Genomic DNA, 27039 nt, shown 5'->3' on the forward strand with positions numbered 1-27039 from the left:
ACGGTCTATAGCCCGATACAGCTCCCATATAAATCGATCTCTAGATTTTACTTCATGAGCCCCCAAAGGGCGCAATTCTTATTCGAATTGGCTGACATTTTATACAGGTCTCCAACATATAATTTGATTGTGGTCCAAACTTGACCATATCTTGATATCGCTCTAATAGCAGAGCAAATCTTTTCTTGTATCTTGTTTTGCCTAAGAAGAGATGTTGGGAAAAGAACTCGACAAATGCGATCCATGGTGGAGGGTATATAAGATTCGGCCCGGCCGAACTTAGCACGCTTTTACTTGTTATATATAAGAAAATGAGTTTCGCGGTATCATGTCAAAAGCGGCAGAGAAGTCAACAAAGAAAGCGTATGTGTTCTTTTTTTTCCTCCAGTTCAAATGGATAATACTTCTATGATTGAATATGTTGTCGTTCGTCGAATAACCACTTCTCAACCCTGCCTGGTATTTATTTAAAACCCGATTCTGCTCTATCCACAAATTAATATGGTCCAACACTACACCAGTAAATATCTTAAAAGCGTATCCAGTAGTTTGCCACTTCATTAACATCGCTCTTTTGTGTAAAGGAACAATAATAGATCTACGGAAGGAGGATGGAATGGTCTTGCCGAGGAAAATACAGTTCAGTAGATGTAAAACTTCCAGTAGAAATTGTGCAGGATCGAATTTATAATATTCGAAAGGGGCCATCAACAAATGAGTCGGTGTGTAGTGGAAGCGTCCAGTTCATATCATTCGAAAGAGAGGCAATAACCCGCTAAAATATGCGCTGAAAGAACTAGCAGTTAGGTTGGTACCAATCCTCTGGGGTCTGTCATTCCATCTGTCTGTTAAAATATTTATAAGGGTGTTTACATATTTTTATGAATTTCTGAAAACTGTATTTCGGTGAATGAAGCTTTAACACTTTCAAAGTTTTGGCTTTACATAATCAACCAAATTCAATAGAAATTTGAATTTTTATTATTTTTCCCATTGGCCTATGAAAGTTCTTGCATGTTGACCATAACTCTGCCATTAATAACAATGATATTGTTGACATTTAAAAAAATCATGGTTTATTTTGCAAATGAAGCAAATTAAAATAAACGAAACTACGTTCGGTGAATGCCTGTTGATATCCTCCGGGTATAGCACGTGACAGATTCATTTGGCCATTAAAAATAAAAATAACAACAACAGCAAGTACCTTTAACGACATGCATGCCCATATGCCAAACATTCACATGAGCAAAGCAAGTGACTATAAAGGACTCTTGCCCAACAACAACACACATAAAAGCTTATAATCGCAATGACCGAAACACGATTAATGCATGCTGATAAACCGGTTACGGTTACGCTAATTAATCGTTAGGTGTTGTTGTTACAAACACAAAAACACGTATAGAAAGCTATAGAGGGAGAGAGAGGGGCCGCCATGACAGGATCACAATCGAAATTTGACGGCATGAAATTACCTTGAGGCTGGGGAAACAAAGTGATTTGGAGTGAAAAAGGCTGAATTTTATGGCAATGCGTGATCTGATGTGCCATGTTTGAATACAATTTGCCATTTATGTTTATTACGCTCAAATTGTGTGCAACCGCAAAATTGTGCCAATAGCATTGTTGGCCAAAAAGGGTAACCTGACTCCAACTAAAGTAGCCACTCACACACACACATCCCCTCACTCATCCCGAGTGAAAGAGTGATTGTGTTCCATTTTGTTGTATGGCTTCAAAGTAGTTTGCCATTAGTTTTTATTTTTCACAATTTTTGGGAAAATTTATTATTTTCCAGTTAAGTGAAACGCAAAACAACATTTCTGAAATAACCTAAGCGATAAAAATATAATATATGACCCCCCCAGTGCTGTTGGCTAGTTGAATAGGTGTTTGGACTGGTGTTGGTGTGTCAGTCGATGCATAGGTTCATTTGCTGTGGCGGACAGCTAGTCACGTATTCATTAAAATTTTAAAAATAAAAACAAAATGCAAAATTTTATATAGTACCCAGCAATGAAAGTGTAGAAACTCCCCGAGGCTATACATATGTAGTATATGTATGAAAAAAATCCATATTTTACAATTGATAATGGGAGTTCGTGGAAAAAGGACTTGGATAGGGGACGAGTGAAAATTAAGGTTAAATAAATCCAAAGACAAAAATCCGGTTTAGAGATTATATGGTCCAGTCAGCCAATTCAGGCCTCTACACAACGTCAGAATGTGAAGAGGGCTAAATGCTTGGAAGGAATCCAGACATGGAAAGAGTTGATAATCCGTTATTCTGTGTCTTCTACAAATGGGGAAGCAGTCCAAAAAGGTGCTTGACTCTCCAACACCTCCTCGTCATCGCACACCCTGCAGAAGTCTATCTCTCCTTGCGTCCAGTCGGGACTTCTATCAGCAATCCGAAGGAGAGGTGTGCACGTGAGTTCACGCGTGAGAGATCTAAATGCAGTCATGTGATCGTGCGTGACCGCGATTGAATTAAATTATTCGTGCGTGAGCGTGAGTGACTGAAATCTTGCTCATGACACTTATCACGACTCATGAGAAAATCACGACTCACCAGACACTCACGACTCACGCGATACTCAAGATTAACAGTTAAAAAATGTCGAAAAAACACAATCAAATTATCGGTTATTTAGGCACTCTGTCACTATTGGAAAAGTATGGAAGAAATAGAAACAATTTCTATCGATAGATGCATAAAAATGAAAAAAAGTAAATAAGTGATTGTGCAGAGGTGAAACATTTTATACATTAACTAGCCGAACCGGGCCCGCTCCGTTGTGCCTCCTTTAACTCCCTAATATCTTTTTAGGATGGGGATACTTTGCCCTGAATGCAAATATCGAATTCGTGCTATTGTAGCCTCTGACGCTGAACGTGTTCGAATACTGGCGAGAACATCGGACAGAGTTCTGTTTATCCCCTCTTAATATCGACGACATTTGTGTGGTAAAATGCCATGCAAGGTCATTTAAAAAATTGCTGGGTTCTTGGACCCAAATTTTAAGACCATATTTGTTTTCATATTGTCAATCGGACCATTTTCGGATATGAGTGGCGTGTTTGGGGCAAGTGGGAGGGTCCGCCTTATAAATATAACCTATGTTTCCTTCCAGACAAACGTACACAATCTATGAACATTTTAAGAAAATCGTTTCAGCCAAGTATTATATAGTCATAATGGGTCTAATGAAGTTTTTGGGGGGTGGTGTGACCCCCTATACTTCGAACTGATTTTGTATGCCAGATTCGAAATCTACTCCCGAATATCTTTCAATTGAGCCCCATATTGAAGTGAACGTCCAATATGTCTGTTTGGGGAAGTTTTGGGGTTGGGGCGGCCGGATGGGTACTTATACTCAAATTTTAATACCATATTTGTATTCTACTCTCCAATACCTTTCATTTGATACCTATATCGTCCCGATCGGTCCACATTTGATTTTGGGTTGTATTTTTGGCATAAGGGGGAGAGTCCGTCCCCTACCGATACCGAAAAATTATATAGCCAATGTATCCTTCCAGATCAACCCACACAATATGCGAAAATTTCGAGAAAATCGGTTGTGCCGTTTTTCAGTCTATACGGAACAAACAAACCGAGTCCCTTATATCAGTGATTGGCTAATGTGCCCATTTGGGACGTTTTTGTGGGGGTAGGGTGACCCCCTATACTTCGACATGAATTTGTATGCCAGATTCGTTATATACTCCCGCATACTTTTCATTTGATATCCATATTGTCCTTATCGGTCCACTATTGATTTTGGGTGGTGTTTTTGGGGTAACGGTTATCAATTAATTATAAATCCTATTCCCACTTCCTGACCATATTCGTAATCCAATCCTGAATACCTATCATTTGAGTCCCATATTGTCATGATCGTCAAATAAACTTATTTAAAGTGGTTTCGGGGCTGGGGCGGCCCCCCAGGTAGTTGGACCCCACTTTTATTATGAAATTCGTACTCTACTCTTGAATACCTTTCATTTGAATTTCATATTGTCCCGATCGATCCATTCTTATTTTTGGGTAGGGGGGAGGGTCCGCCACCCTCCCGATAGTAAAAAATTATATAGCCAATGTTTTCTTCCGCACTATTCTACACAATCTGTGAAAATTTCAAGGTAATCGGTTCGGCCGTTTTTGAGTCTATACGAAAGAAACAGGCATACCCACAGATTCCAGTATCCCTGGAATGTTTATGGTAGTTCCTAGTCTCGCAAGCTCGTCCGCTTTACAATTCCATGGGATATCTTTGTAGCCCGGAACTCCGAACAGTTGAATTTTGAACCGTTCAGTCATCTCGTTGTGAGATCTGCGACAGTCGGGGGGGTTTTGTGTTCAGAAATACGTTCTCCAGGGATTTAATGGCTGCCTGGCTATCTGAGAACATATTTATGCCAATCGTAAATTGCAAGGATCTCCGCTTGATACACTCTGCAGTGGTCCGATAACCTTTTCGATATGACCAGTTCTAGATTTTTAGAGTACTTCCCAAAGCCCACCTGGTCGTTTAGTTTGGAACCATCCGTATAGAAGTCTATGTAACTTCTATTACCAGGGATATTGTAGTTCCGATCTGTTCTATCAGGAATAGTGGTACAGTACTTTTCATCAAAAAGTGGCTCAGGTAGGCTGTAATCCACACTGCCTGGGACATCGGATACTGTATCAAGGATAACACAGTGTCCGTAGCCGCCACATGACCAATGAGAAAGCTCCTTTAACCTCACGACAGTGGTCGCTGCAATTTAGGTAGCTACAATATCCAGAGGCATAAGATGTAGCATTAAATTCAGTGCATCAGATGGTTTCGTCCTCAGTGCGGCTGTGATGCACAAACAAGCCATCCTTTGGATCCAGTAAAGTATTGATCAGTAGATGGACTTTTGAAGCGCCATCCATCAGACCGCAACACCATATAGCATTATAGGTCTGACAACTGCAGTATATACCCAATGCAAGACACGCGGTCTAAATCCCCAACTTTTGCCAATGGCTCTCTTGCAGGTGTATAGGGCAAGGGTTACCTTTCTTGCTCTTTCTAAAATGTTGGATTTGAAGTTAAATTTCCTGTCCGGCAAAACACCCAGGTATTTTGAGCTTTCTGTAAATGGAACATTCTCTCCTCCCAAGGAGACAGGTTCCACTGTAGGCAACATTTTTCTCTTGCTGAAAAGATCTACTTCTATCTTGCTCGGATTTATACCTAGACCACTATCGTTAACACACTTTGCCGCTGCACGTAGAGCTTCCTGAAGTATATCTTTTAGAGGGAAACTTTCCTCTAACCGCAATTGCCACGCCATCAGCATACGCGATCACTTTTACACCTTTTTCTTCCAGAGACAATAATATATTGTTAATGTCTGTAGTTCAAAGTAAAGGAGACAGTACACCTCCTTGAGGTGTTCCCCTGTTGACCCATCTTTTAGATCCACAGATCCAAATCTTTAAGTTAGTAAGTTACGGTAGAGTTGATGCCTAGAAACTCCATGATTGACGTCGGCTTTACACTATTGAAAGCACCTTCAATATCACGAAATGCTATTATATCATTGTATATTGCTTGACAGCGATAGAACCCTCTATGTAACCGACTAGGTCGTGGAGGTGTGTTTCAGTGGATTTGCCTTTACTTTATGCATGCTTCTGCCGCGACAGGCGATCTCCAAGGATCTTTGCTCTAATATATGTGTCTATCAACCTCTCAAGAGTCTTCAGCATAAAGGATGAGAGACTAATAGGACGAAAATCTTTCGACTTCGTATGGTAGGGTTTTCATGCTTTCGGAATTAGGATGACCTTCGTGTCCCTCAATCCCAGAGCTATATATGACATTCTGATACAAGCAGAGTATTGCTCCCTAAGCCAGGGAACCAGTCTACCAGACACAGCTTGTAATTCAACCGGTGATACATCATCAGGGCTTGGCGACCTAAAGTAGTCGAAACTTCTTATTGCCCAAAGGATTTTCCGCTCAGATACAATTTTCCCAATAACCTCCGACGAATGCATACCAGTGACAACCTCTTCTCTTCTGGCGCCACGTTGTCCATTGGAGAATTTCCTTGGAAATGTGTATCAACGAGTAGTTCTAGTGTTTCCTCACTAGACATTGTCCATACATTCGCTGACTTTTGAATATACCCCTCCGGAATAAGTCTCGAGGACAGTATCTTCCTTAGCCCAGAGGCCTCAGATGTATCCTCCAAGGATCTGCAGAATTCTACACAGGATTTGTTCTGAGCCTTTCTCAGCCCTTATATTTTCTTAGCTTAGTCTTTTAGACGTCCCAATCGTATGGTGTTCTTGCGGCTTCTGCTCTGTTGAAGAGTTTTCTGCAGTCCTTCCTTAGACCAACCAGCTCTGGGGTCCACCATGGCGGTCATTGTTTGCCCCTTGGCTTGGCACTAGGACATAAAAACACAAACGAGTCATTCAGGGCCTTTGTGATCCGCTTGACCATATATATATATATATATATATCCTCCGTATTTTCCACTTCTTTTTCTGGTTTAGAAGGGATAGGCGTGCAGAATTTGTGCCGAAATTTATCCCAATCCGCCTTTATTCTGTTTAGCTGAGGGACCACTTCTGCAGTATTTTCTCCAAGGCTGAAACTAATATAACGATGATCAGAGAAGCTGTGGTCATCCAACACATCCCAGTCGCATATTCTTTCTTTTATATGTTCCATCCCAGTCGCATATTCTTGCATGACTAATCCGTTAGTATTAAGGAATTTTACAGATGATGAGCCCAGTTTATGAATGATATTTTGCTTAAATAATTTCTATATAAACAGGGTTTTAAAGTTCTTTCCACAATTGTCAATCCTCTCTCTTCAAATTCTCCATTTGAAACTAAAATAAAGACTTTAGGTTACCGCCATGAAGGACACGCATACCATGATTTTGTCACCTAACGCTCGCTGGCTTGCTTACTTACATGCAGGACATAACATTGTAATTTATTTAATTTTCACAATGAGCAAAAGGATAACAACAAAAGTGAAACCAATAGTCCATGGGGCATATGGATACACCAACCAATATCAATGTGGGTACGTACACATATCTGATCTTGGTGTGTGCATGTTAACATGGCATGACACGAACATTTGGTGTTGTATCCTTTATTGTGGCGCAGTAGATGTGAGCCATTGTCCTTGCATTGTAGCGACAAAGGGGACGGTAGCGTTGGGAGGGAGGGCTGAAATATTGCATTAAGTCATCAAAACTCAGTAAATGTTAAGGACCATTGGGGTAGTGCATTGCCAACTTGTCAGTGAAAAACAAAGCGAGAAGACGCACAAAAAACGCGGCGCGTTGACAATGAGGTTAAAGTCAAAACGGCAATCAACAAATCAAAGGCTTACAACACATGTTGCCATCATTTGGGTGATTTGTCTGCTCACAAAGGCCACCACATCTATGGGCTATGTGGCACATCTTTGGGGCGAAACGCAACAAAGAGTCGCTAGGCAATTGTCAGACCAGGGTGTAAAGCATAGCGATCCTGGTGGCTATCATAGGCCCCACTTTGCTGCTGGTCGTGCGGTGATGGTGCAGCTATTCGAGTGGAAATTTGTGGACATAGCCGAGGAGTGCCGTTCGTTTTTGGGACCCCAAGGATATGCTGGAGTGCAAGTAAGTATAGCCTTTGCCAAAAAAAAAAAAAACGAAAAAACCAAACCATCATTGAGTGGCACTCACTTAGAGCATTTGGGGCTTTTGTTTTCATTTTCATGGTGCAGCTGTCGCCCGTTCTGGAGCACACAGTAATTAAGACGGACAGCCTTAGTCACCCATGGTGGCAGCGCTATGAGACCATCTCCTACCGCCTTGCCTCACGCTCCGGTGACGAAACGGACTTTTGGTCCATGAGCCGCATTTGCAATGATCATGGTGTGCGTATTTATGTTGATGTGGTGTTGAATCACATGGCCGCTCCTTTGCACTTGCTAGTGAATGGCAGCCAGCAAGATTCCATAGTGGACACATTACTGGCGTCGAATGTGAACATTTCCAATTTAAATTATGCCGAAGTGCCGTACACGGCTCTGGATTTCCATCGCAAGTGTGAAATTGGCAAGAGTGTTGCCTCGAGCGATTCGCATGAAATGCGTAATTGTCAGCTAAACGGACATCCCGATTTGGATCATTCCCGTGCGGCAGTGCGACTGTCCATTGCGAAGATGCTGAATAAATTTATTGATATGGGTGTGGCAGGATTTCGCATTGATACGGCCAAACACATTTGGCCAATTGATTTGAAGGTAATGGGGAGATTGACTGAAAAATTCTAGTTTCTCAGATAAGAGAAGTAATGGTCAAGTGTCATTTTGCTTACCTTTGGTGTGTTGTTGTTTTCGTTTTGTGGCCGCAGCTTATCTATGCTCAACTAAAGGATCTCAACAAGGAATTCAATTTTGAGGATAAAGCAAGGCCATTCATGTATCATGACGTTTTTGATATTGGTCTGGATTTAATATCAAAGTGAGTACGATAACGTGATGTGCAAAAAAAAAAAATATTTTTTTTTAATTTTTTAGGCAAATAAAATAAATATAAAATTTAAAAGTAAACTAAATTGGACAAAGTAAAATTATTAATTTAAAAGTTTCCAAACATATTATAAGTTATCGTATAGAAATTAAAAAAAAAGAAAATTATAAAAAATTAAATAAAACTAATAAGGAAAGACTCAGAAGCACTTTCTGATTCGATTAACTATGTCTGTTTGTCCGTCCGTTTGTCCATGTTAATTTGCGTATAAAGTACAGGTCACAGTTTTCATCCGATCGTCTTCAAATTTGGTACAGACATGTTTTTGGGCCTAGAAACGAAGCCTATTGAATTGGAAAAAATCGGTTCCGATCTGGATATAGCTTCCATATATATGTTAGTCCGATTTTCAGTAATAGTGCAATAAAATTGTCATTTGTTAACCGATTCCTTCGAAATTTGGCAGGAAGGATTTTCTTACTACTGTCGACATTACTGGTGTATTTCATGGAAAGTGGTTCAGATTAAGATATAGCTCTCATATGTATATATCGCCCGATTTTCACTCCTAGAGCCACTGCAAGCACATTTATTGACCAATTTTGCCACAATATTGCACAACGCTAACCTCGATGACTATCACAATATACATAAAGTTTGGTCAAAATCGGTTCAGATTTAGATATATAACTCCCATATATATGTTTGTCCGATTTCGAGTAATATTGCATTAAAATTGTTTTTTGTTAACCGATTTTCTCGAAATTTGCGAGGAGGGATTTTCCCTTCACTCTAAATATTGCTGGTGAATTTCATGGAAATCGGTTCAGATTTAGATATAGCTCTCATATATATACATATCGCCCGATTTGAACTTCTAGAGTCACAGCAAGCGCATTTATTGATCCATCTTGCCAAAAGTGTGTAAAACGCTTTCCTCGACGACTGTCACAGTATCTGAGGAGTTTGCTCGAAATCGGTTCAGATTTAGATATAGCTCCCATATATATGTTCGTCTGATTTTGAGAAATATTGCAAAAAAGTAATCATTTGTTATCCCAAGGATTATGCAAGAAGGATTTTCTTATGACTCTCAATATTACTGGTGAATTTCATAGAAATCGGCCCAGATTTAGATATAGCTGTCATATATGTATATCGCCCGATTTTCACTTTAAGAGCCACTGCAAGCGCATTTATTGACCAATCTTGCTTTCCTTGACGACTACCACATAATCTGAGAAGTTTGCTCGGAATCGGTTCAGAATTGGATATGGCTCCGATATATACGTTCGTCAGATTTTGGGTAATTTGCCATAATTTTGTCATTTGTCAATCGTAGTTTTTACAATTTGAATATACTTGCTCGACGAGGTCCATCAAAATTGGGTCAGAATTAAATATAGGTCCCACATTCTACTTATTGGGTAGGTGTAGGGTATTATACAGTCGCCACCGCCCGACGTTTGCCCTTCCTAACTGGTTTAATACATAGAACCTACGTCGAAATCTAGTCAGACTATAATTTTGGATACCTATTGAACTATTGAATTGAACCTTGTAAGATTTTTTTCACGATACGATTTAAGTTGCGGCTTCTACAGCTTTAAAGGCCATATTAGATGAAAAATATATATGGGAGCTATATTTAAATCTGGACTGATTTGGATTTAAATTTGCACACACACACTGGGATGTCAAATAAAATACCTAACGCAAAATTGTGTTAGCATAGGACCAAAATCGTGGCTTCTACAGCCTTAAAAGTTCATGTTAAATGAAAAATATATATGGGAGCTATATCTAAATTTGGACCGATTTTAATGAAATTATGCCTTGTTCGTCAAATAAAACGCCTCACGCCAAATTTTGTAAGAATCGGATACAAATTTTGGCTTCTACAACCTTAAAAGACTATATCTGATGAAAAATGTATATGGGTCTTCTTCTTTAATTGGCTATGACAGAACAGCTGTTCCACCATCCGAACGTAGAATAACGTTCCAAGCGATTCGATCTTCTGCGCTCGTTCTAAAATGTTTGACGCCAAGTTTCGTGGTGTCTCCCATCACTTGGTCTTTCTATAGGGCTTTCGGTCTTTCTGGTTTACGTTTACCACCGTGTTTGCCTTCAAAAGACTTCTTTGCTGGAGCTTCTTCATCCCTTCTGACAACATGAAGTAGCCAACGCAGTCGTTGTATTTTGACACGTGTAACTATGCTATCGTCGTCATACAGCTCATAAAGCGCGTGATTCATACGACGCCTATATTCTCCATTAACGCATAATGGTCCATATATATCACGAAGAATCTCTCTCTCAAATACTCCAAACACTGCCTCATATGCTTTCACAAGTACCCAGGCCTCAGAACCATATAACAACACGGATAGTATCAGTGTCTGGTATAGTGTAATCTTCGTCTGTCGAGAGGTTGCCTTGTATCAAAGTAGCATCTGTTGCGCTTTATCTCAAAACTAGTGTCGTTCGTTTCGGTTACGGCGTGGCCGAAGTGGATAAAGTTGTTGACTATCTCAAAGTTGTGGTTCCCAATTTTCTGCATTTTCTTTATCTGCTCGGTTGTGCAAGGTGTTTTGGAAGTTGAAACCATCCATTTCGTCTTATCTCCATTTACTGCCAGACCCATTTTCACTGACTCTCTTTCGATTCTTTCAAAGGCTGCAGTTTCTACTTCCGGTGACCGACCTATGATGTCGATGACGTCGGCATAAGCGAGTAGCATGTGTTCTCTTGTGAGTAGTGTGCCATATCTATTCACATCTGCATCTCGTATAATCTTCTCCAGCAGGATATTAAAGAGATCACACTATAGGCTGTCTCCTTGTCTGAAACTTCTCTTGGTATTAAATGGTTCGGAGGGATTCTTTCATATTCTTACTGAGGAACGCGTATCAACAAGTGTCATCCTGCAGAGTCTTACTAATTTTGCAGGGATACCAAACTCAGACATGGCTTGAAGGGGTATCTAAAGCGGCATTGATAGGGCCCAACTAACTCATTGACTTTAAGTTTAAACAGTACGCTCGAGAGTATCTTGTATGCGATGGGGAGGAGGCTTATTCCTCTTTAGTTGGCACATTCCGTCTTGTCTCCTTTCTTGTGTACAGGACACAGTATACTGAGGTTCCAATAATCGCGCATGCGTTCTTCTAGCCAAATTGCGCAGATAAACTGATGCATACGCCTTAACTGCGTGTTGTCTTCGGTTTTAAATTGTTCAGCGGGTAATCCGTCGGCTCCCGCTGCCTTGTTGTTCTTCAGTCAGGTCACTGCTACTTGAACCTCATTCTGACTAGGAGGTACACATTCTATATCACCTTCATTGATTGGTTCTGCGGTATCCTCTTCGCCGCCAACGTCGGACACTAGCAGTTGGGTAAAATGTTCTTTCCATATCCTCAGCATGCTAACTGTGCCAGCTACCAGATTTTCTTTGTCTCTGCAGGAGGATGACCAGCATCAAAGCCATCGGTGTGATGTTTAGTTCTTTGGTAGAATTTTCGGACTTCATTCTGACTCCTGTACACCACAATTTGCTCACACTCAGGTCTTTCCATATCCTTTTTCCTTCTGCGGAATAGACGTTTCTCCTTTTCTCCCGATACCTCTGCTTTATTTGATAATTTATACTGATTGCAGGGTTGCACTATATGCCGCATTCTTGGCTTCAGTAGCATCTCGACACACTTGGTCGTACCAAGGGTTTCATCGGGCAGGCTTCCTGTACCCAAGTACGGATTTCGAGGCATTTTCCATGGAGTGGGAAATGGTTTGCCTTTGCGCTATTATATCATCGGAACAAGGAGTGCTTTCATCAAGCAGTTGGGTCAGACGAGTGGAGATGCCGCTGCCATATGTTGTGTTTGCAGTTTTTCAATATTGAGCTTCCGTGCATTGTCAGATCGTACTCGCCATGTTTAAACGGGTGCGAACCTTTGATCAATTTGGTTCCTCGTGTTTTGATCATGTGACAGCCATGTGACAGCCATGTGACTCAGACAACGACTGTGTCAAACATTCATCGCAGACGAATCGAGAGATGAGGGCATCGGGATGACGGCAGAAGTGAGCGATGGCTCTGCTAAGCTCACAAGCAGACCGAGAAAGCGATCCGACGCACGACGAAGGAGACAGAGGAGTATGTACTGGCTGCGTAATCGGCCGAAAGTGCAAGTTGCTGGAAGGGATAGAACTGACATTCCAAGGCTTTAACAGTAGCTGGAAAAAGGATCAGATCTCTCGAAGAGCATAACACTGTTAAAATACTGAAGAAGAAAAAGAGCTTCCCGCTTTCAAGTATTCAGGGAAAACCAAGTCAGCCATCCCACAATGTAGACTCCAGACAGTGTATTGTTAAGGTAGACAAAGTTGGAACAGGAACGAAGGAAACGCGCACGGCCCCTAGGTCTTCATGGAGGACAGTGACTTCCAAAAGGAGGCCAAAGCCATCACGGAAGGGGAAGATGGTCGCTGAGAATGGTAAGGAGACGCCCTCTTACGCTAGAGTGGCAAGGAAGCACAACAGATATGAGCTGACCTATGCAGTCATCAATATCGGCTGTGCATCTGATAGGAATCCATCAGATCATCGGTCCCAAGTGGAGGATCTGGTTAACGATCGCATTTTTGAACATGTGTGGAACTCTGTAGAGGGTCCACCCATTCAAATGATGAGCTGCGAGTTTAGAGGGGACATGTTAACGCTGCGTTTTATGTCGGCGGAATGTATTGATCCGTCAAACAGTATTCACGCTCCTTGGGAGGGCGCAAAGCTCGACCTGGTGAGTAAAATGGATATCCCCCAGCTCACAAAGGCTACGGTCTTCATCAAGGGATGGGGCAGTTAATTTGCTACGGAGCGCATACTTCGACGACGGACGGATTTTTAGGCAAGCAAAACGAAGGTTTGGTCGCTGAGAAGTGGGTGGCCTTCCACAGGGAGGGGAAGGAGGAAGGAACTCTCTTTGTGGATGGCTTTGATCAAGTCTACGTGACAACTTTGGCTAATACTAAAGACATGGCGCACTACGGGAGCAAAGCTGTCTTTTTCAAGATTGGGAAGACTAGACTAGGCAAAGAACCTAAAACGATGACATCAGGCAGTGCAGTGACGGGAAACTCAATGCAGTCTAAAGAACAGGGAGCAGACGATGAGATCATCACCTACTCCCAAGATGCCCATTTACTGGAGGACCAATGATTGAGGTAATCCAGATAAACCTCAATCGGAGCGAGAAAATCAGCAAGGGCAAGAGTCATATTACCTTAATTCGGGAGCCATGGACGACTCGGAACAAAGTTTCTGGACTGAACCAATTATTCCACTACCAATTATTTTATGCTTACACTGGTACTCGGCCGAGGACCTGCGTAATTTGTCATAAAATTTTTAATTATATATTTTCCCCAGAGTTGTCAACGTCGGATGCAACAGTGGTGAGGCAGGGAGACGGTGGAGCATACCCGGCATCACTTAAACCGCCTTCCGATTCTTCGACACCGCCACCCACGTCGGAGCTGCAACGGCTGGTGAGGAAAGAAAAACAGACAAGAAACGAGGTACTAAAAGAGTGCAATGCGAACTATGGCCACATTTCGTGGGCTAGTACCAACACTAATAAGCGGGGCCAAGCCCTGGCAGAGTTCTTGAATACTAACGACCTAATAACACTTAATATTGGTAACACCGCTACCATTGTTAATAGGATTAGGGGGGAGGTATTGCATGTGACGATATGGTCGGAAAATCTAATCGATGAGTTTCAGGATTGGATGGTCTCCATGGAACACTCTTTCTCTGACCATCGCTACATTAGGTTTAGAATAGCACGGCCAGCACCGAATCCGATAAGCTTCCAGAATAAGTTGAGAACCAACTGGACAAAAATCGGAAGTCTACTCAGAAGAAGACTTAGGCAAGATAATTTAGATTGTGCAAGCATAGAAGACATTGGCGAAAATGTCAACAGGATTACGAATGCACTGGTGGGGTCCTTCGAAGATATTTGTTCTCTTCTGGAAAGGAAATCAACCCAATAAAAACCCTGGATGACCGGGGAGATTCACAATATTGGGAAAGAAGTCCGCAGACTTTTTAACAGAGCACGTCGTAAAAAAGTGGAAGCTTATTGGGATGTGTATAAGATTACCAGAGCGGTAAAACGTTCCTCCTGGAATCTTTTCTGCGAACAGGTCGATAGCGTTAATGACGCCGCCAAGATAAAAAAGTTTCTTTCAAATGTCCAAACTGAAACTTTAGTAGAAGACATGGGAGTGAGAGCAGAGACAACGGAGGACATGTTGAGGCTTTTGATGAAAACCCATTTTCCACAGAATACGAAGGGACTGATCGAAGATTTATAATAACGGAATTTATGGTGAAGGAATCCTTGAGGAGCTTCAAACCATTTAAGTCACCCGGACCTGATGGAATATTTCCGGCGTTACTACAGAAAGAGGCAGACAATCTGGAGCCTCGTCCGGCCAAAATTTTCACAGCGTGTCTAGGACTTTCATATTCTCCGAAAGCTTGGTAGGGGGCGAGGGTGGTTTTTATACACAAGCTCGGCAAGGCAAGTTATGCGACACCTAAGGCCTACAGACCCATAAGCCTTACGTCCTTTCTACTCAAAACCATGGAACGTATTGTGGACATCATGATAAAGAGTAGGACATCCAGCGAACTGCTCAAAAACAATAAGCATGCCTATGTCAAGGGAAGGTCGGTGAGACTGCCCTGCACAAGGTTGTGCATAAAATAGAAGAATCCTTCGATGTCAAAACGTACGCGCTGGCGGTATGCATAGACATCGAGGGGGCTTTAAACAATGTGCGGAGCGACACACTGATCCAATCCTTAGACCAGTATCGGATGGACCCGGTCCTTAGAGACCGGATAAACTATATGCTAAGGTGGATAAATTGTGCATCCCATGGCATAAATATTGGGTTGCCCAAAAAGTAATTGCGGATTTTTTAAAAGAAAGTAAATGCATTTTTAATAAAACTTAGAATGAACTTCAATCAAATATACTTTTTTTACACTTTTTTCTAAAGCAAGCTAAAATAACAGATGATAACTGACAGAAGAAAGAATGCAATTACAGAGTCACAAGCTGTGAAAAAAAACGCCGACTATATGAAAAATCCGCAATTACTTTTTGGGCAACCCAATATAAGGGAGAAAGTGGCACAGGGCACGCCACAGCGGGGCATTTTATCGCCACTCCTATGGGTGACCACCATAAATGACATAATACGCATGCTGACTGAGGAGGGATTTGAACCCGTCTGCTACGCAAACGAAGTTATAATACTTCTAAGGGGTAAGGATCCGAACGAGCTATGTAGAAGGGCCGAAAGGGTCTTGAATATTGTATATGACTGGGCTAGACTCAGAGGTCTCATTGTTAACCCAGAGAAGACTGAAATATGCCTGTCTACGAGGAAGACGAAAGTGGGCCAATTTAACTCACCACGTTTCCTGAATAAGACGATTTCGATATCTGACAAGGTCAAATACTTAGGTGTGATCTTGGACAGGAACTGAATTGGAAGTGTAGATAGGCCGTAGGGTCGAAATGGGGCCTGAATCCGAGGATAGTCCACTGGCTCTACAGCAGCGTGATTAGACCAATAATTACTTGCGCCTCAGTAGTTTGGTGGACTGCTATGGAGAAAAAGTGCAACATAAGGACCATACAACAGGTTCAGAGAACATGTTGTCTTGACATAGGCGGAGCGATGAGGACTACGACCACTAGGGCCCTAGATATCCGACCCATTGACATACAGATTAAGTGTGAGGCAGTCACTGCGGCTATGAGACTTAAGGCGATGGGAGAATGGATTGAGGATGGGAGCACCTCATACCATACCGCGATATAATCGAGGCGACGAAAGGAAACTTGGAAGCAAGGGAAAAGGCTTCCGATCGGATATCTGAGATGAACCTTGAAGTCGAGTGCGAGGCTCTGCTGCCATCGGCACAGTCTTGGATTAACGGAACCCAAGTATTGCCATCTGGAAGATCATGTTACACGGATGGATCAAAGCTAGAGGCTGAGCAAAGCTGAGTGGGCCTGGGGTATACATTGAGAACCCAGGGACTGAGATCTGTTTTAGACTGCCTGTCCCTAATACGGTCCTGCAGGCGGAGATCCGGACGTTCACAGAAAACGTCAAGTGATGTGGTACTAAGGCAAGGACGTCGATTGTGAACATCTTCACGGACAGTAAAATTGCCATGAGGGCAATAACAACCAAGACGGTAAGGTCACGAACAGTTTTGCAGTGTAAGAAGGAGATTAACGCCTTCTCTGAGGATGGCAAAATCTGTATCGTTTGGGTGCCGGGCCATAACGGAGTAAGGGGAAATAAAAGGGCAGACGATTTGGCGGTGAAGGCCAGAGGACTGCCGTCAATAAACTTGGTTAACCCGAAGGCGTTCGGGTCGACGCAGTCCGAGCTAAGGGAGTGGGTGACTAATGCGCATGCAACTCTGTGGAACAACGAAACGGTCGGTAAGACGGCGAAAACCCTATGGGTGGATCCAGATCGTGAGAAGACAATGCTATTATTGAATGGAAGTGAGAAGGAGGTCAGTATAGCTATTGGTATCATGACGGAACACATAGGACTACGAGCTCACTTAAGTAAAATAGGTGCGGCAAGTGATAGCATGTGTTGGGCATGCGGGGAAGATGATGAGACGTTGGAGCATTTCCTTTGTCATTGCCTGGCTCGGGTCTCACAGATACCGGCACTTAGGTGAGGACACTATACCAGACACGAACCAACTTAGGCGAGTGGCATGGAAACCAATTAAGGATTTTGTAAGATGCACGGTATTTCTAACTTAGATTTTCATTATCGTGGTTACTTTTTTGTGATTAGAGCGCACAACAAGCCGATTACTGGCTTAGGTGTATGTCCATAGTGGCATGGGGCAAATTAATATCTGCACCCTCTTTTCAACCTTACCTTACCTAACCTAACCTACTATTGATGTAGGTTGGCGATTGCAAATGGCCCATATCGGTTAAGATTTGGATATAGCTCTCATATAAAGCGATCTCCCTATTTGATTTTTTGAGCATATGGATGCCGTAATTTTTGTCCGATTTGGCTAAAATTTTGCAGATAGTGCTCGTGTTGACTTCCAATAACTGTACCCAGTACGGCCCTAATCGGTCTATAGCCTGATATAGCTACCATATAAACCGATCTCCCGATTTGACATCTTGAGCCTATGGAAGCCGTGATTTTTGTCTGATTTGGCTGATATTAACCATGTAGAGTTTTGTTATGACTTTCAACAACTGTAACAAGCATGGTCCCAATTGGTCTATAACCTAATATAGAAATTTCTTATTGAAGAAGGTCGTTGGGATTTGCATATAGGAAATGTCGGTTCAGACTTACATATAATCAGCCATATAGAGTGATATTTTGAATTAAGTTATTAAGCCCATATAAGCCTTAATTTTGACCGATAAAGGGCCTATGTTGTTGTAGCAGTTTATTGTGTACTATCTTTCGTCTGCTTGATTCTGTTGAGTGTCAAGACCCAGGAACTCCGCGACTAAGATGGGGTGCGTCCACAGGGATCTGGGTCTGAGCCGAGTGGGTCTGGCCGGGCAGTTAAACAGGTGACGTGTATCGTGCGGTCCCTGGTTACAGTCGGGACATACATCTTGCACGTCGGCATCAATCCTAGCTCTGTGGGAATTGAGGCGGCTGCATCTGCCGGAACGTAATTGGGCCAGAATCACTCTGGTTTGCCGGGGGAGGTCGATTTCTTCGGGTGCAATGGGTGGCGGTCGTTCTCCAAGGACTACATTCACTCGGTAGCCAGTTAACGCGTCTGCTACCGTGTCTGCATGAATGTTGTTCAGACCCGCTTGATATGCCGCTTGATCTAGAGGTTCTCTCTTGTAGCGCTGGACCTCACGCTCTAGATCATGTAGATCTACCTTAAGGCTTCTGGGCGGTGGGTATCTATCCACAAGATGATGATTTGGATGATTTCTGCGATAACAGCCCAAAAGGTATTGCTTAGACAGCATGTAGTTATGTCTTCGCACTGGTAGGATCTTTGTCTCCTGGTGGAGGTGGTCCACATGAGAACTAAGGAGGCAGCCCGTCGCAGTTCGGAGGGCGGCATTCTGACAAATCTGAATATTATTCCACTGCGTGTCACAAAGCTGACGTGACCACACTGGCGCTGCATAACTTACCACAGACCGGCCAATTGCTTTGTACGTGGTCAACAAGGTTTCTTTGTCTGCACCCCAAGTGCTGCCAGCGAGTGACTTGAGGACCTTGTTTCTACTTTTGACTTTATTGCAGATTGCTGTGGCATGTGGGGAGAAAGTGTAGGAGCTGTCAAATGTGACGCCAAGTATTTTGGGACACTTGATGGTCGGAATCAATTCTCCATCGACCATCACAGTCAGCTCAGAATTCACCTCACGCGTATTTGTAGTGAACAGTGTGGCTGAAGATTTGGTGGCGGATATCTTCAGATTTCTTGCAGCGAAATATGAGGCAAGCTCGTTGAGGTAGACGTTCAACCTATCGCAGATGTCATCAATGGGTGGGGGGCCTGATGCCAAGATCGTACAGTCGTCCGCATATGATACGATCTCTATGCCGTCTGGAGGAGGTGGGATGGAGGATAGGTAGAGGTTAAACAGAGCCGGAGATATCACCCCGCCTTGGGGAACTCCCTGTTTCACTCTACGGTGTTTTGACTTCTTATCCCTAAATTCCACAAATGACTGGCGGCCACACAGATAATTCGCGACCCAACGTTTAAGGCCTGGCTGGAGGGACGTGTTGGCGATGTCCTCAAATAATTTGGCATGGCTGACCGTGTCGAATGCCTTCGATAGGTCCAATGCCACGAGGACCGTCCTATCACATGGCCTGGGTTGATTGAAGCCACGGCAAATGTGTGTGGTGATGGCATGCAAAGCTGTTGTTGTGCTGTGCAGTCTCCGAAATCCGTGTTGATGCTCGGCGAATGGAAATTCTCCTACGAGGCTCGGGAGGAGTAATGCCTCAAGCGTCTTAGCCACTGGTGAGAGAAGGGAGATCGGTCTGTACGACTCCCCCAAACTCGGGTCTTTACCAGGCTTCAGTAGCGGGATCACTCTGCCCATTTTCCAGACATCGGGAACTATAAGAGTGTTCAATGACAGGTTAAGGACAGTGGTAAGGTACTCAACTCCAGGTAAATCCAGATTCTTCAGCATCAATGTAGAGATTCCGTCGGGGCCCAACGCCTTGGAAGATTTGGCGCCACGGATGACATTCGTAACTTCGCCCACGGTAAATTGTGATGGCTGTTCATCGGCTCGGAGACCACGAATACGGCGAATGGCTCTCCTCCTTGCCCTGTCTCTCTCGGGATGCACGATAAATTGACGGTTGAACAACCTGGCGCATCTCTTCGGATCAGTCACGGTTAACTCGCCAAAAGTGACTGAGGTCCTGTCGTCCCGTCTACCGGGGTTCGAGAGAGACTTAACAGTGGCCCACAATTTGCCTGCACCGGTGCCTAAGTTACATTGCTCCAAGTGTTCCAGCCACAAATTCCGCTTATGTTCGTTGACTACCCTGTTTATTTCCAGATTCAGCTCGCTGATTCTGGGGTTAGCGGGGTCCATAGCACGAATCCCATCACGCTCGTCTGCGAGTACCACTGCTTGCGCCGGGAAATTGGGTCGCACTTGCGGTATTCGACCGGCTGGTATAAAGCGAGCGGCTGCTGCGTTGATGATGTCTTGGAATTTCCTCTCGGCCACAAGCACATCAGAGGGGGGTGGCAGTTCATTGAAGCGGCGATTGGTATACTCTCTGAAGCCAGTCCAATTGGCCTTCTTGTAGTTGATGAACGTTCGGCGCTCAGAGGTTATGAAGTCGGGTGGTCGGTCGATGGTGAGGATTATGGGGAGGTGGTCTGACCCCAAAGAGATGACGGCTTGCCAGGATACGTCACTCAGGAGATCAGGGGATGCGATTGAGATGTCTGGCGAGCTGCTGCACCTCCTCGTAATCCTAGTGGGGGCATCCTCATTCACCGTGCAAAACGTGGAGCTATCTATCTGCTCTGCCAAAGCTATGCCACGCTGGTCGTTGCCTAGGGGAGAATGCCATGACGAGTGATGTGCATTGAAATCCCCCAGAACCAGCCGACCATGGCCAGATAGCAACCCACTTATGTCGGGGCTGTAGGCCTGGCCATTAATCGGGGCACAGCTGCCAACCGGCGGTATATACACGTTGTATATCTCTATCTCGGCAGTACCAGACCTGACTGCTACCCCCATACATTCCATGTATGGGTCACTAGCGTCAAGCGCAGGCGAGATAGGTCTATACTGCACGGAATGGTGTATAACGAAGGCCAATCCCCCACCTCCATTCCTTGAGCGATCCTTACGTAGCACATTGTAGCCGTGACAACTGTGCAAGTTGCAGGTGTTAGTCAGCTTTGTCTCCTGGATCGCTGCGACCGATATGCTCTTCCGACTCATAAAATCTACAATCTCATCAATCTTGCCTCGCAGTCCATTGCAGTTTAACTGCAGGAACGATACATTTCCCGACACTGGCCTGGCAATAGTAGGGCTAGGGTGCTGTCTTTGCATAAATTGCCGTACGGGAGAGGTCGGGGGGGTCACATAGTCCGACGACGAGGACGCCGAAGGCGACGACGGCGACGCTTGTGACCCACTGCTGGCTATGTTCGCACAGCACCTAGCGACATAGCCAGTATGACTATACTCCCGTAGCGAAGTTAGGCCAGAGCAAGAACGGAAATGTACCCACTCCAAGCACCTGTTACACCTCACCGACACTGACCGATGATGAAGGCGGTTCTGGCAAACGGAACAGAACCAGGGTCCGGGGTTCTTTTCAATCCCGGCACGGACCAAAAGCATACGGAGAAGGCACTCCGGGATGTGCCTCTCCCATGACGAAAAAAGACGAACACGTACACTGAGGCGGCAGCCCTTGCCGATGAAGATTCCATCGGGTCAATCCGGTACGTACAACCGGCTGCCATGGGATTGATAAAGGGCCTATAATCTAAAATAGTTCCCATATAAACCGAACTCCAGCCTTTGAAAGACGGAATTATTATCCGATTTGACTGAAGTTTTGCACATAGTGTTCTGTAATTCTAACTATCGACTAGCGTGCTAAATATCTTCAAATACAATAGATAGCACTCATATACACCAATCTCCCGATTATTCTTTTACTGCTTCTAGAAATTTCAGTTTTGCCCGATTGGGAATAATATTGGTACGTAAGTTAATTTGTAGAAAATTGATGGGTTCCTAAGATTCGGCTCGGCCGAATTTAACGCTTTCTTACTCGTTTAGTTTCTAGAGCGCACAACAAGCCGATTACTGGCTTAGGTGTATGTCCATAGTGGCATGGGGCGGATTAATATCTGCACCCTCCTTTTAACCTTACCTAGCTCGTTTTCTTTCTTAATTATTCCTTAATATTAACTTTTCGTTTCTCTTGTTTGCTCTTACTATCTCTCTCTGTATTTCAGAACTGAGTACTCCACCTATGGTGTGGTCAGCGAATATTTGTATGCCGCCGAGTTGGCTACCATTTTAAATGGCAAAGTACCCCTGAGTTCATTGATAAATTGGGGTCCCGCCATGGGTTTTCTACCGCATGAAGACGCCTTGATTTTCATTGATTCACATGACACCCAAAGGGGATTACCGAGAGATTTGGGAACAAATCATTTGATCACCCATAAGCAGAGACAAAAATACATAATGGCCAATGCTCTGATGTTGTCGCATCCTTATGGTCGCATTAAAAGGGTAATGAGTTCGTATTACTTTCCGGAGAAGGATATCGACCAAGGACCTCCTGCAGGGGAAAATGATACAGACACCATAGGCTCTCCTCAATTCAACGAGGAGGGCCTTTGTACATACTACTCGGGATGGGTGTGTGAACATCGTTGGCCACCTTTGGTGAGATTGATGAAATTGGCCAATTATTTTAGTGTACCAGGACAGGAGGAACAAAGTGTCATACATTTTCAAACGGATGGGCCCAATCATATTGCCTTTTGTCGAGGCCAAAAGGCCTTTGTGGCCATGAACAATGATGAAGAGAGAGATTTTGTTAAGGAAGTTTACACCTGCTTGGAAGAGGGAGTTTATTGTGATGTCATCAGTGGAGGTTTGAAGGAGGATGGCCAAGAATGCGAGGGTCTTAGATTGGAGGTAAATGCCAAGGGTTATGCCCAACTAAAGTTGCCGGTGGGGGAGGAACCACAGAATTTAGATGATTTTACTGGTGAAACCAACTTTGGAGTTTTGGTGGTTTATGTGGGTTCAAAGGTGGGCTTAAAGCAGGAGGATGTTGATCAACCTCTAGCTAATGGTGAGGATAGTAAATCCCAAGACAAGGCTACAGAAGAAGGAGAAGTCGAAGAAGGTAAAGGAGAAAATGCTCAAGAAGGCGATGAGCAGGAAGTTGAGGCTTCAAAAGATGTCAAATCCCCCAGTGATGCTGAGGAAACAACTGAGCAACAGGCAAGCACAGACGACAAATCTACGGTGGCGGAAAATGAGGCAGGTGGGCAATTAATTTTTTTAATTGATTTATATTTTTATCATGTATTAATTATGAAGTAAATCAAACATCCTAAACATTTTTAAGTGAGCCAATTGAAGATCATATATCATAGCAGTCATTTCAGCTTTTTTTTTAATTACGAATCTTGTAATTGGAGTTTTTTTTTTATCGCCGCAGTCATTTCAGCTTTATTTTTAAATTACGAATCTTGTAATTGGAGTTTTTTTTTATCGCCGCAGTCATTTCAGCTTTTTTTAAATTACGAATCTTTTAATTGGAGTTTTTTTTATCGTTTTGCGCTTCATGATCGCTGATGTTTAATTAAAAAATTAATTAAATCAATTAATTTTGTTTGATAATGTTGATTTTTTTCGTGTAAAGATTTTGAAACTGGAAGTGATGAGGCAGATGAAGGAACTTTAAACAAAGACCAAGCAAATGTTGATGACACGGGAACGAGTGATGCGGAAGGAGAGACGCAAAATGTAGAAGAAAACAAAGAAGAGCCTGCTGCAGATGAACAAGAAGAAGAAGAAGTATTGGGGGAAGATAAAGGGGAGAAAGCAGAGAATTGGAAAACCGATGAAGAGTCGGAAGGTAAAAGTGCAGAAAGTGAAGTTACTGAAGATAGGCCCAATGATACTGAAATAAAAAACATTGCAGAAGAAAATACAGCCTTAGCGGAGGACAACAATACAGATGAGTCAGTAGTGGTTGAGGAATTAGGAAAGACGGACGAAGGTGCTGAAGATCCAGAGGTAAAGGATGAAACAGAAGTGGTTGAAGAAAAGGAAGGGACAGAGGATGTAGAAAATCCAATAGATACAGAATTGCCTAAAGAGTCAGAAGCTGCTACAGAGTCAGAAGTGGAAAAAGGCGCAGGAGGAGAGGAAGGGCTAGAAGGTAATGAGGAGTTATCTGGAGCCGATGAGGAAACAGAAAACTTAGTGCCAGAATTGTCTAAAGACGCAGAAGAAGTTGAACAGCCAAGTGTGAATAAAGACAATGACCAAGGATCAGCAGCAGTAGAAGAGCTAGAGGTGAATAAGCAAACAGAAGTGGATGCAGAAACAGATACTGCTGTTGAAGCAGAAGTGGCACCGGAAGTGGATGAAAGCACAAAAGAAGATAAGGGAACAGAAACTGTTGAAGAACAAGAGAAGGACAAAGAAATGGAAAAAGCTGATGATACAGAAGTGGCTAAGGTGTCGAAAGTGGGTGAAGAAACAGAAGTGGCTGGGGAGTCAGAAGAGACTGAAGAATTAGAAGCGGCTGAAGAGTCAGAAGTCGCTGGAGAGTCAGAAGCGGTTGGAGTTGGGGAAGAAAATGAAGGACCAGATGCGGCTGAAAAGGCAGAAGAGGCAGAAGTGGCTGAAAATTCAGAAGCGGTAGAAGTGGCTGAAAAATCAGAAGCGGCTGAAGAGCCAGTAGTGGCCGGAGTTGGGGAAGAACATAAAGTACCAGATGCAGCTGAAGGAACGGAAAATGTTGAGGACACAACAGAGTTAGAAGCGACTGAACAGTCTGTAGTGCCCAAAGAAGACAACGGACCAAATGGAGAAAAAGTTGAAGATCCAGAAGTTGCGGAAGAAGCAAAAGTTAGTGAAGAGTTAGATTTAGAACAGGCTGAAAACCCGGAAATAGTTAAAGATAAGGATGCAGCCAATGATAATGGAGAAATGGGAGCCTCTGAAACTCCTCAAGAGGAAGAAAAGGAAATCCAGTTGGATGAAAACAAAACGGAAATAGAAGCAAAGGAGACGCCCGCAGAAAAAATCGATAAGCGACAAGCAGCAGATAATGAAGAAACTCTTCATAACCCTGAGGAACAAATTGAAAGATCTGCTGCAGAAACTGCATCCTCCGCCAATTCAATCAAGCAGAATTCTCAGCAAGCTACATTTGTAGAAAATAACAATAATATTGTTGTTAACCTCCCCTCCCCACCATCATCGAATGCTACACAAATGGAAGCCGATAAAGTGATTAAAGCTGAAGTGCCCGGTATATTTCCAATTGCTAAGCAAAGACAAGGAAATGGATAGCAATCACTGAAACTTCATATACAACTACTAGGGCTTATCATTGCCAAGATGTTGGCAATTGACTTGGATATGAAGAAAATACTGAAATCACTTAAGCCAACTAAGTAACAAAAAAAAAAAAAAAAAAAAAAACTAAAATTAAGGCCATTTGTGCTTTAGGAAACATGGGAGAAAAATTTACTTCTATACACACATGTGGAAAACAAATGGACTTCAATTTCAGCACCTTTATTCTTAATGCCAATAGCTAGTCTAGCACCTATTGATTTTTATACCCTCCACCATAAGATGGGGGGTATACTAATTTCGTCATTCTGTTTGTAACTACTCGAAATATTCGTCTGAGACCCCATAAAGTATATATATTCTTGATCGTCGCGACATTTTATGTCGATCTAGCGATGTCCGTCCGTCTGTCCGTCCGTCCGTCCGTCCGTCCGTCCGTCCGTCCGTCTGTCTGTCGAAAGCACGCTAACTTCCGAAGGAGTAAAGCTAGCCGCTTGAAATTTTGCACAAATACTTCTTATTAGTGTAGGTCGGTTGGTATTGTAAATGGGCCATATCGGTCCATGTTTTGATATAGCTGCCATATAAACCGATCTAGGGTCTTGACTTCTTGAGCCTCTAGAGTGCGCAATTCTTATCCGATTGGAATGAAATTTTGCATAACGTGTTTTCTTATGATATCCAACAACTTTGTCAAGTATGGTTGAAATCGGTTTATAACCTGATATAGCTGTCATATAAACCGATCTTGGGTCTTGACTTCTTGAGCCTCTAGCGTGCGCAATTCTTATCCGATTGGGATGCAATTTTGCACGACGTGTTTTCTTATGATATCCAACAACTGTGCCAAGTATGGTTGAAATCGGTCCATAACCTGATATAGCTGCCATATAAACCGATCTTGGGTCTTGACTTCTTGAGCCTCTAGAGTGCGCAATTCTTTTCCGATTTGGCTGAAAATGTGCACGACGTGTTTTTTTATTATATCCAACAACTGTGCCAAGTATGGTTCAAATCGCTCCATAACCTGATATAGCTGCCATATAAACCGATCTGGGATCTTGATTTCTTCAGCCTCTAGAGGGCGCAATTCTTATGCGATTTGAATGAATTTTGGCACGTAGTATTTTGTTATGATATCCAACAACTGTGCCAAATATGGTTCAAATCGGTTCATAACCTGATATAGCTGCCATATAAACCGATCTGGGATCTTGACTTCTTGAGCCTCTAGAGGTCGCAATTATTATCCGATTTGCCTGAAATTTTGTACGACGGATTCTCTCATGACCATTAACATACGTGTTTATTATGGTCTGAATCGGTATATAGCCCGATACAGCTCCCATATAAATCGATCTCTCTATTTTACTTCTTGAGCTCACAAAGGGCGCAATTCTTATTCGAATTGGCTGACATTTTACACAGGTCTCCAACATATAATTTAATTGTGGTCCAAACCGGACCATATCTTGATATCGCTCTTATAGCAGAGCAAATCTTTTCTTATATCCTTTTTTGCCTAAGAAGAGATGCCGGGAAAAGAACTCGACAAATGCGATCCATGGTGGAGGGTATATAAGATTCGGCCCGGCCGAACTTAGCACGCTTTTACTTGTTTAACTTAACAATGTACAATGTATTCATATAACGATGTTGCCACTACTGATGTGGGCATGGAAATAAAAAAAGAATTTCTGGACATTTAAGCAATAAAATCTTACATTGTTGGCTAAATTGAAAATGGATATAAAAAGAAGAAAATTGAGTAGGTAAAAGTAAGCGAAGAGGGAGGTTTACGCTTTGC

General features: G+C 43.0%; 1 protein-coding gene across 1 annotated transcript; it reads left to right on the plus strand.

Annotated features, from left to right (window-relative positions):
* The first annotated feature begins 7336 nt into the window (after window positions 1–7336).
* On the plus strand, window positions 7337–25226 carry LOC106091978 (uncharacterized). The gene is made up of 6 exons (XM_013258703.2): window positions 7337–7677; window positions 7785–8306; window positions 8417–8526; window positions 22133–23181; window positions 23563–23778; window positions 23845–25226. Exons 1-6 carry the CDS (start codon window positions 7363–7365, stop codon window positions 25224–25226), a joined length of 3594 nt encoding a protein of 1197 aa, XP_013114157.2. The 5' UTR covers window positions 7337–7362.
* The last annotated feature ends 1813 nt before the right edge of the window (window positions 25227–27039 follow it).

This window comes from Stomoxys calcitrans, chromosome 5, assembly GCF_963082655.1.
Source record: "Stomoxys calcitrans chromosome 5, idStoCalc2.1, whole genome shotgun sequence".
In the NCBI taxonomy this organism is placed as follows: domain Eukaryota; kingdom Metazoa; phylum Arthropoda; class Insecta; order Diptera; family Muscidae; genus Stomoxys; species Stomoxys calcitrans.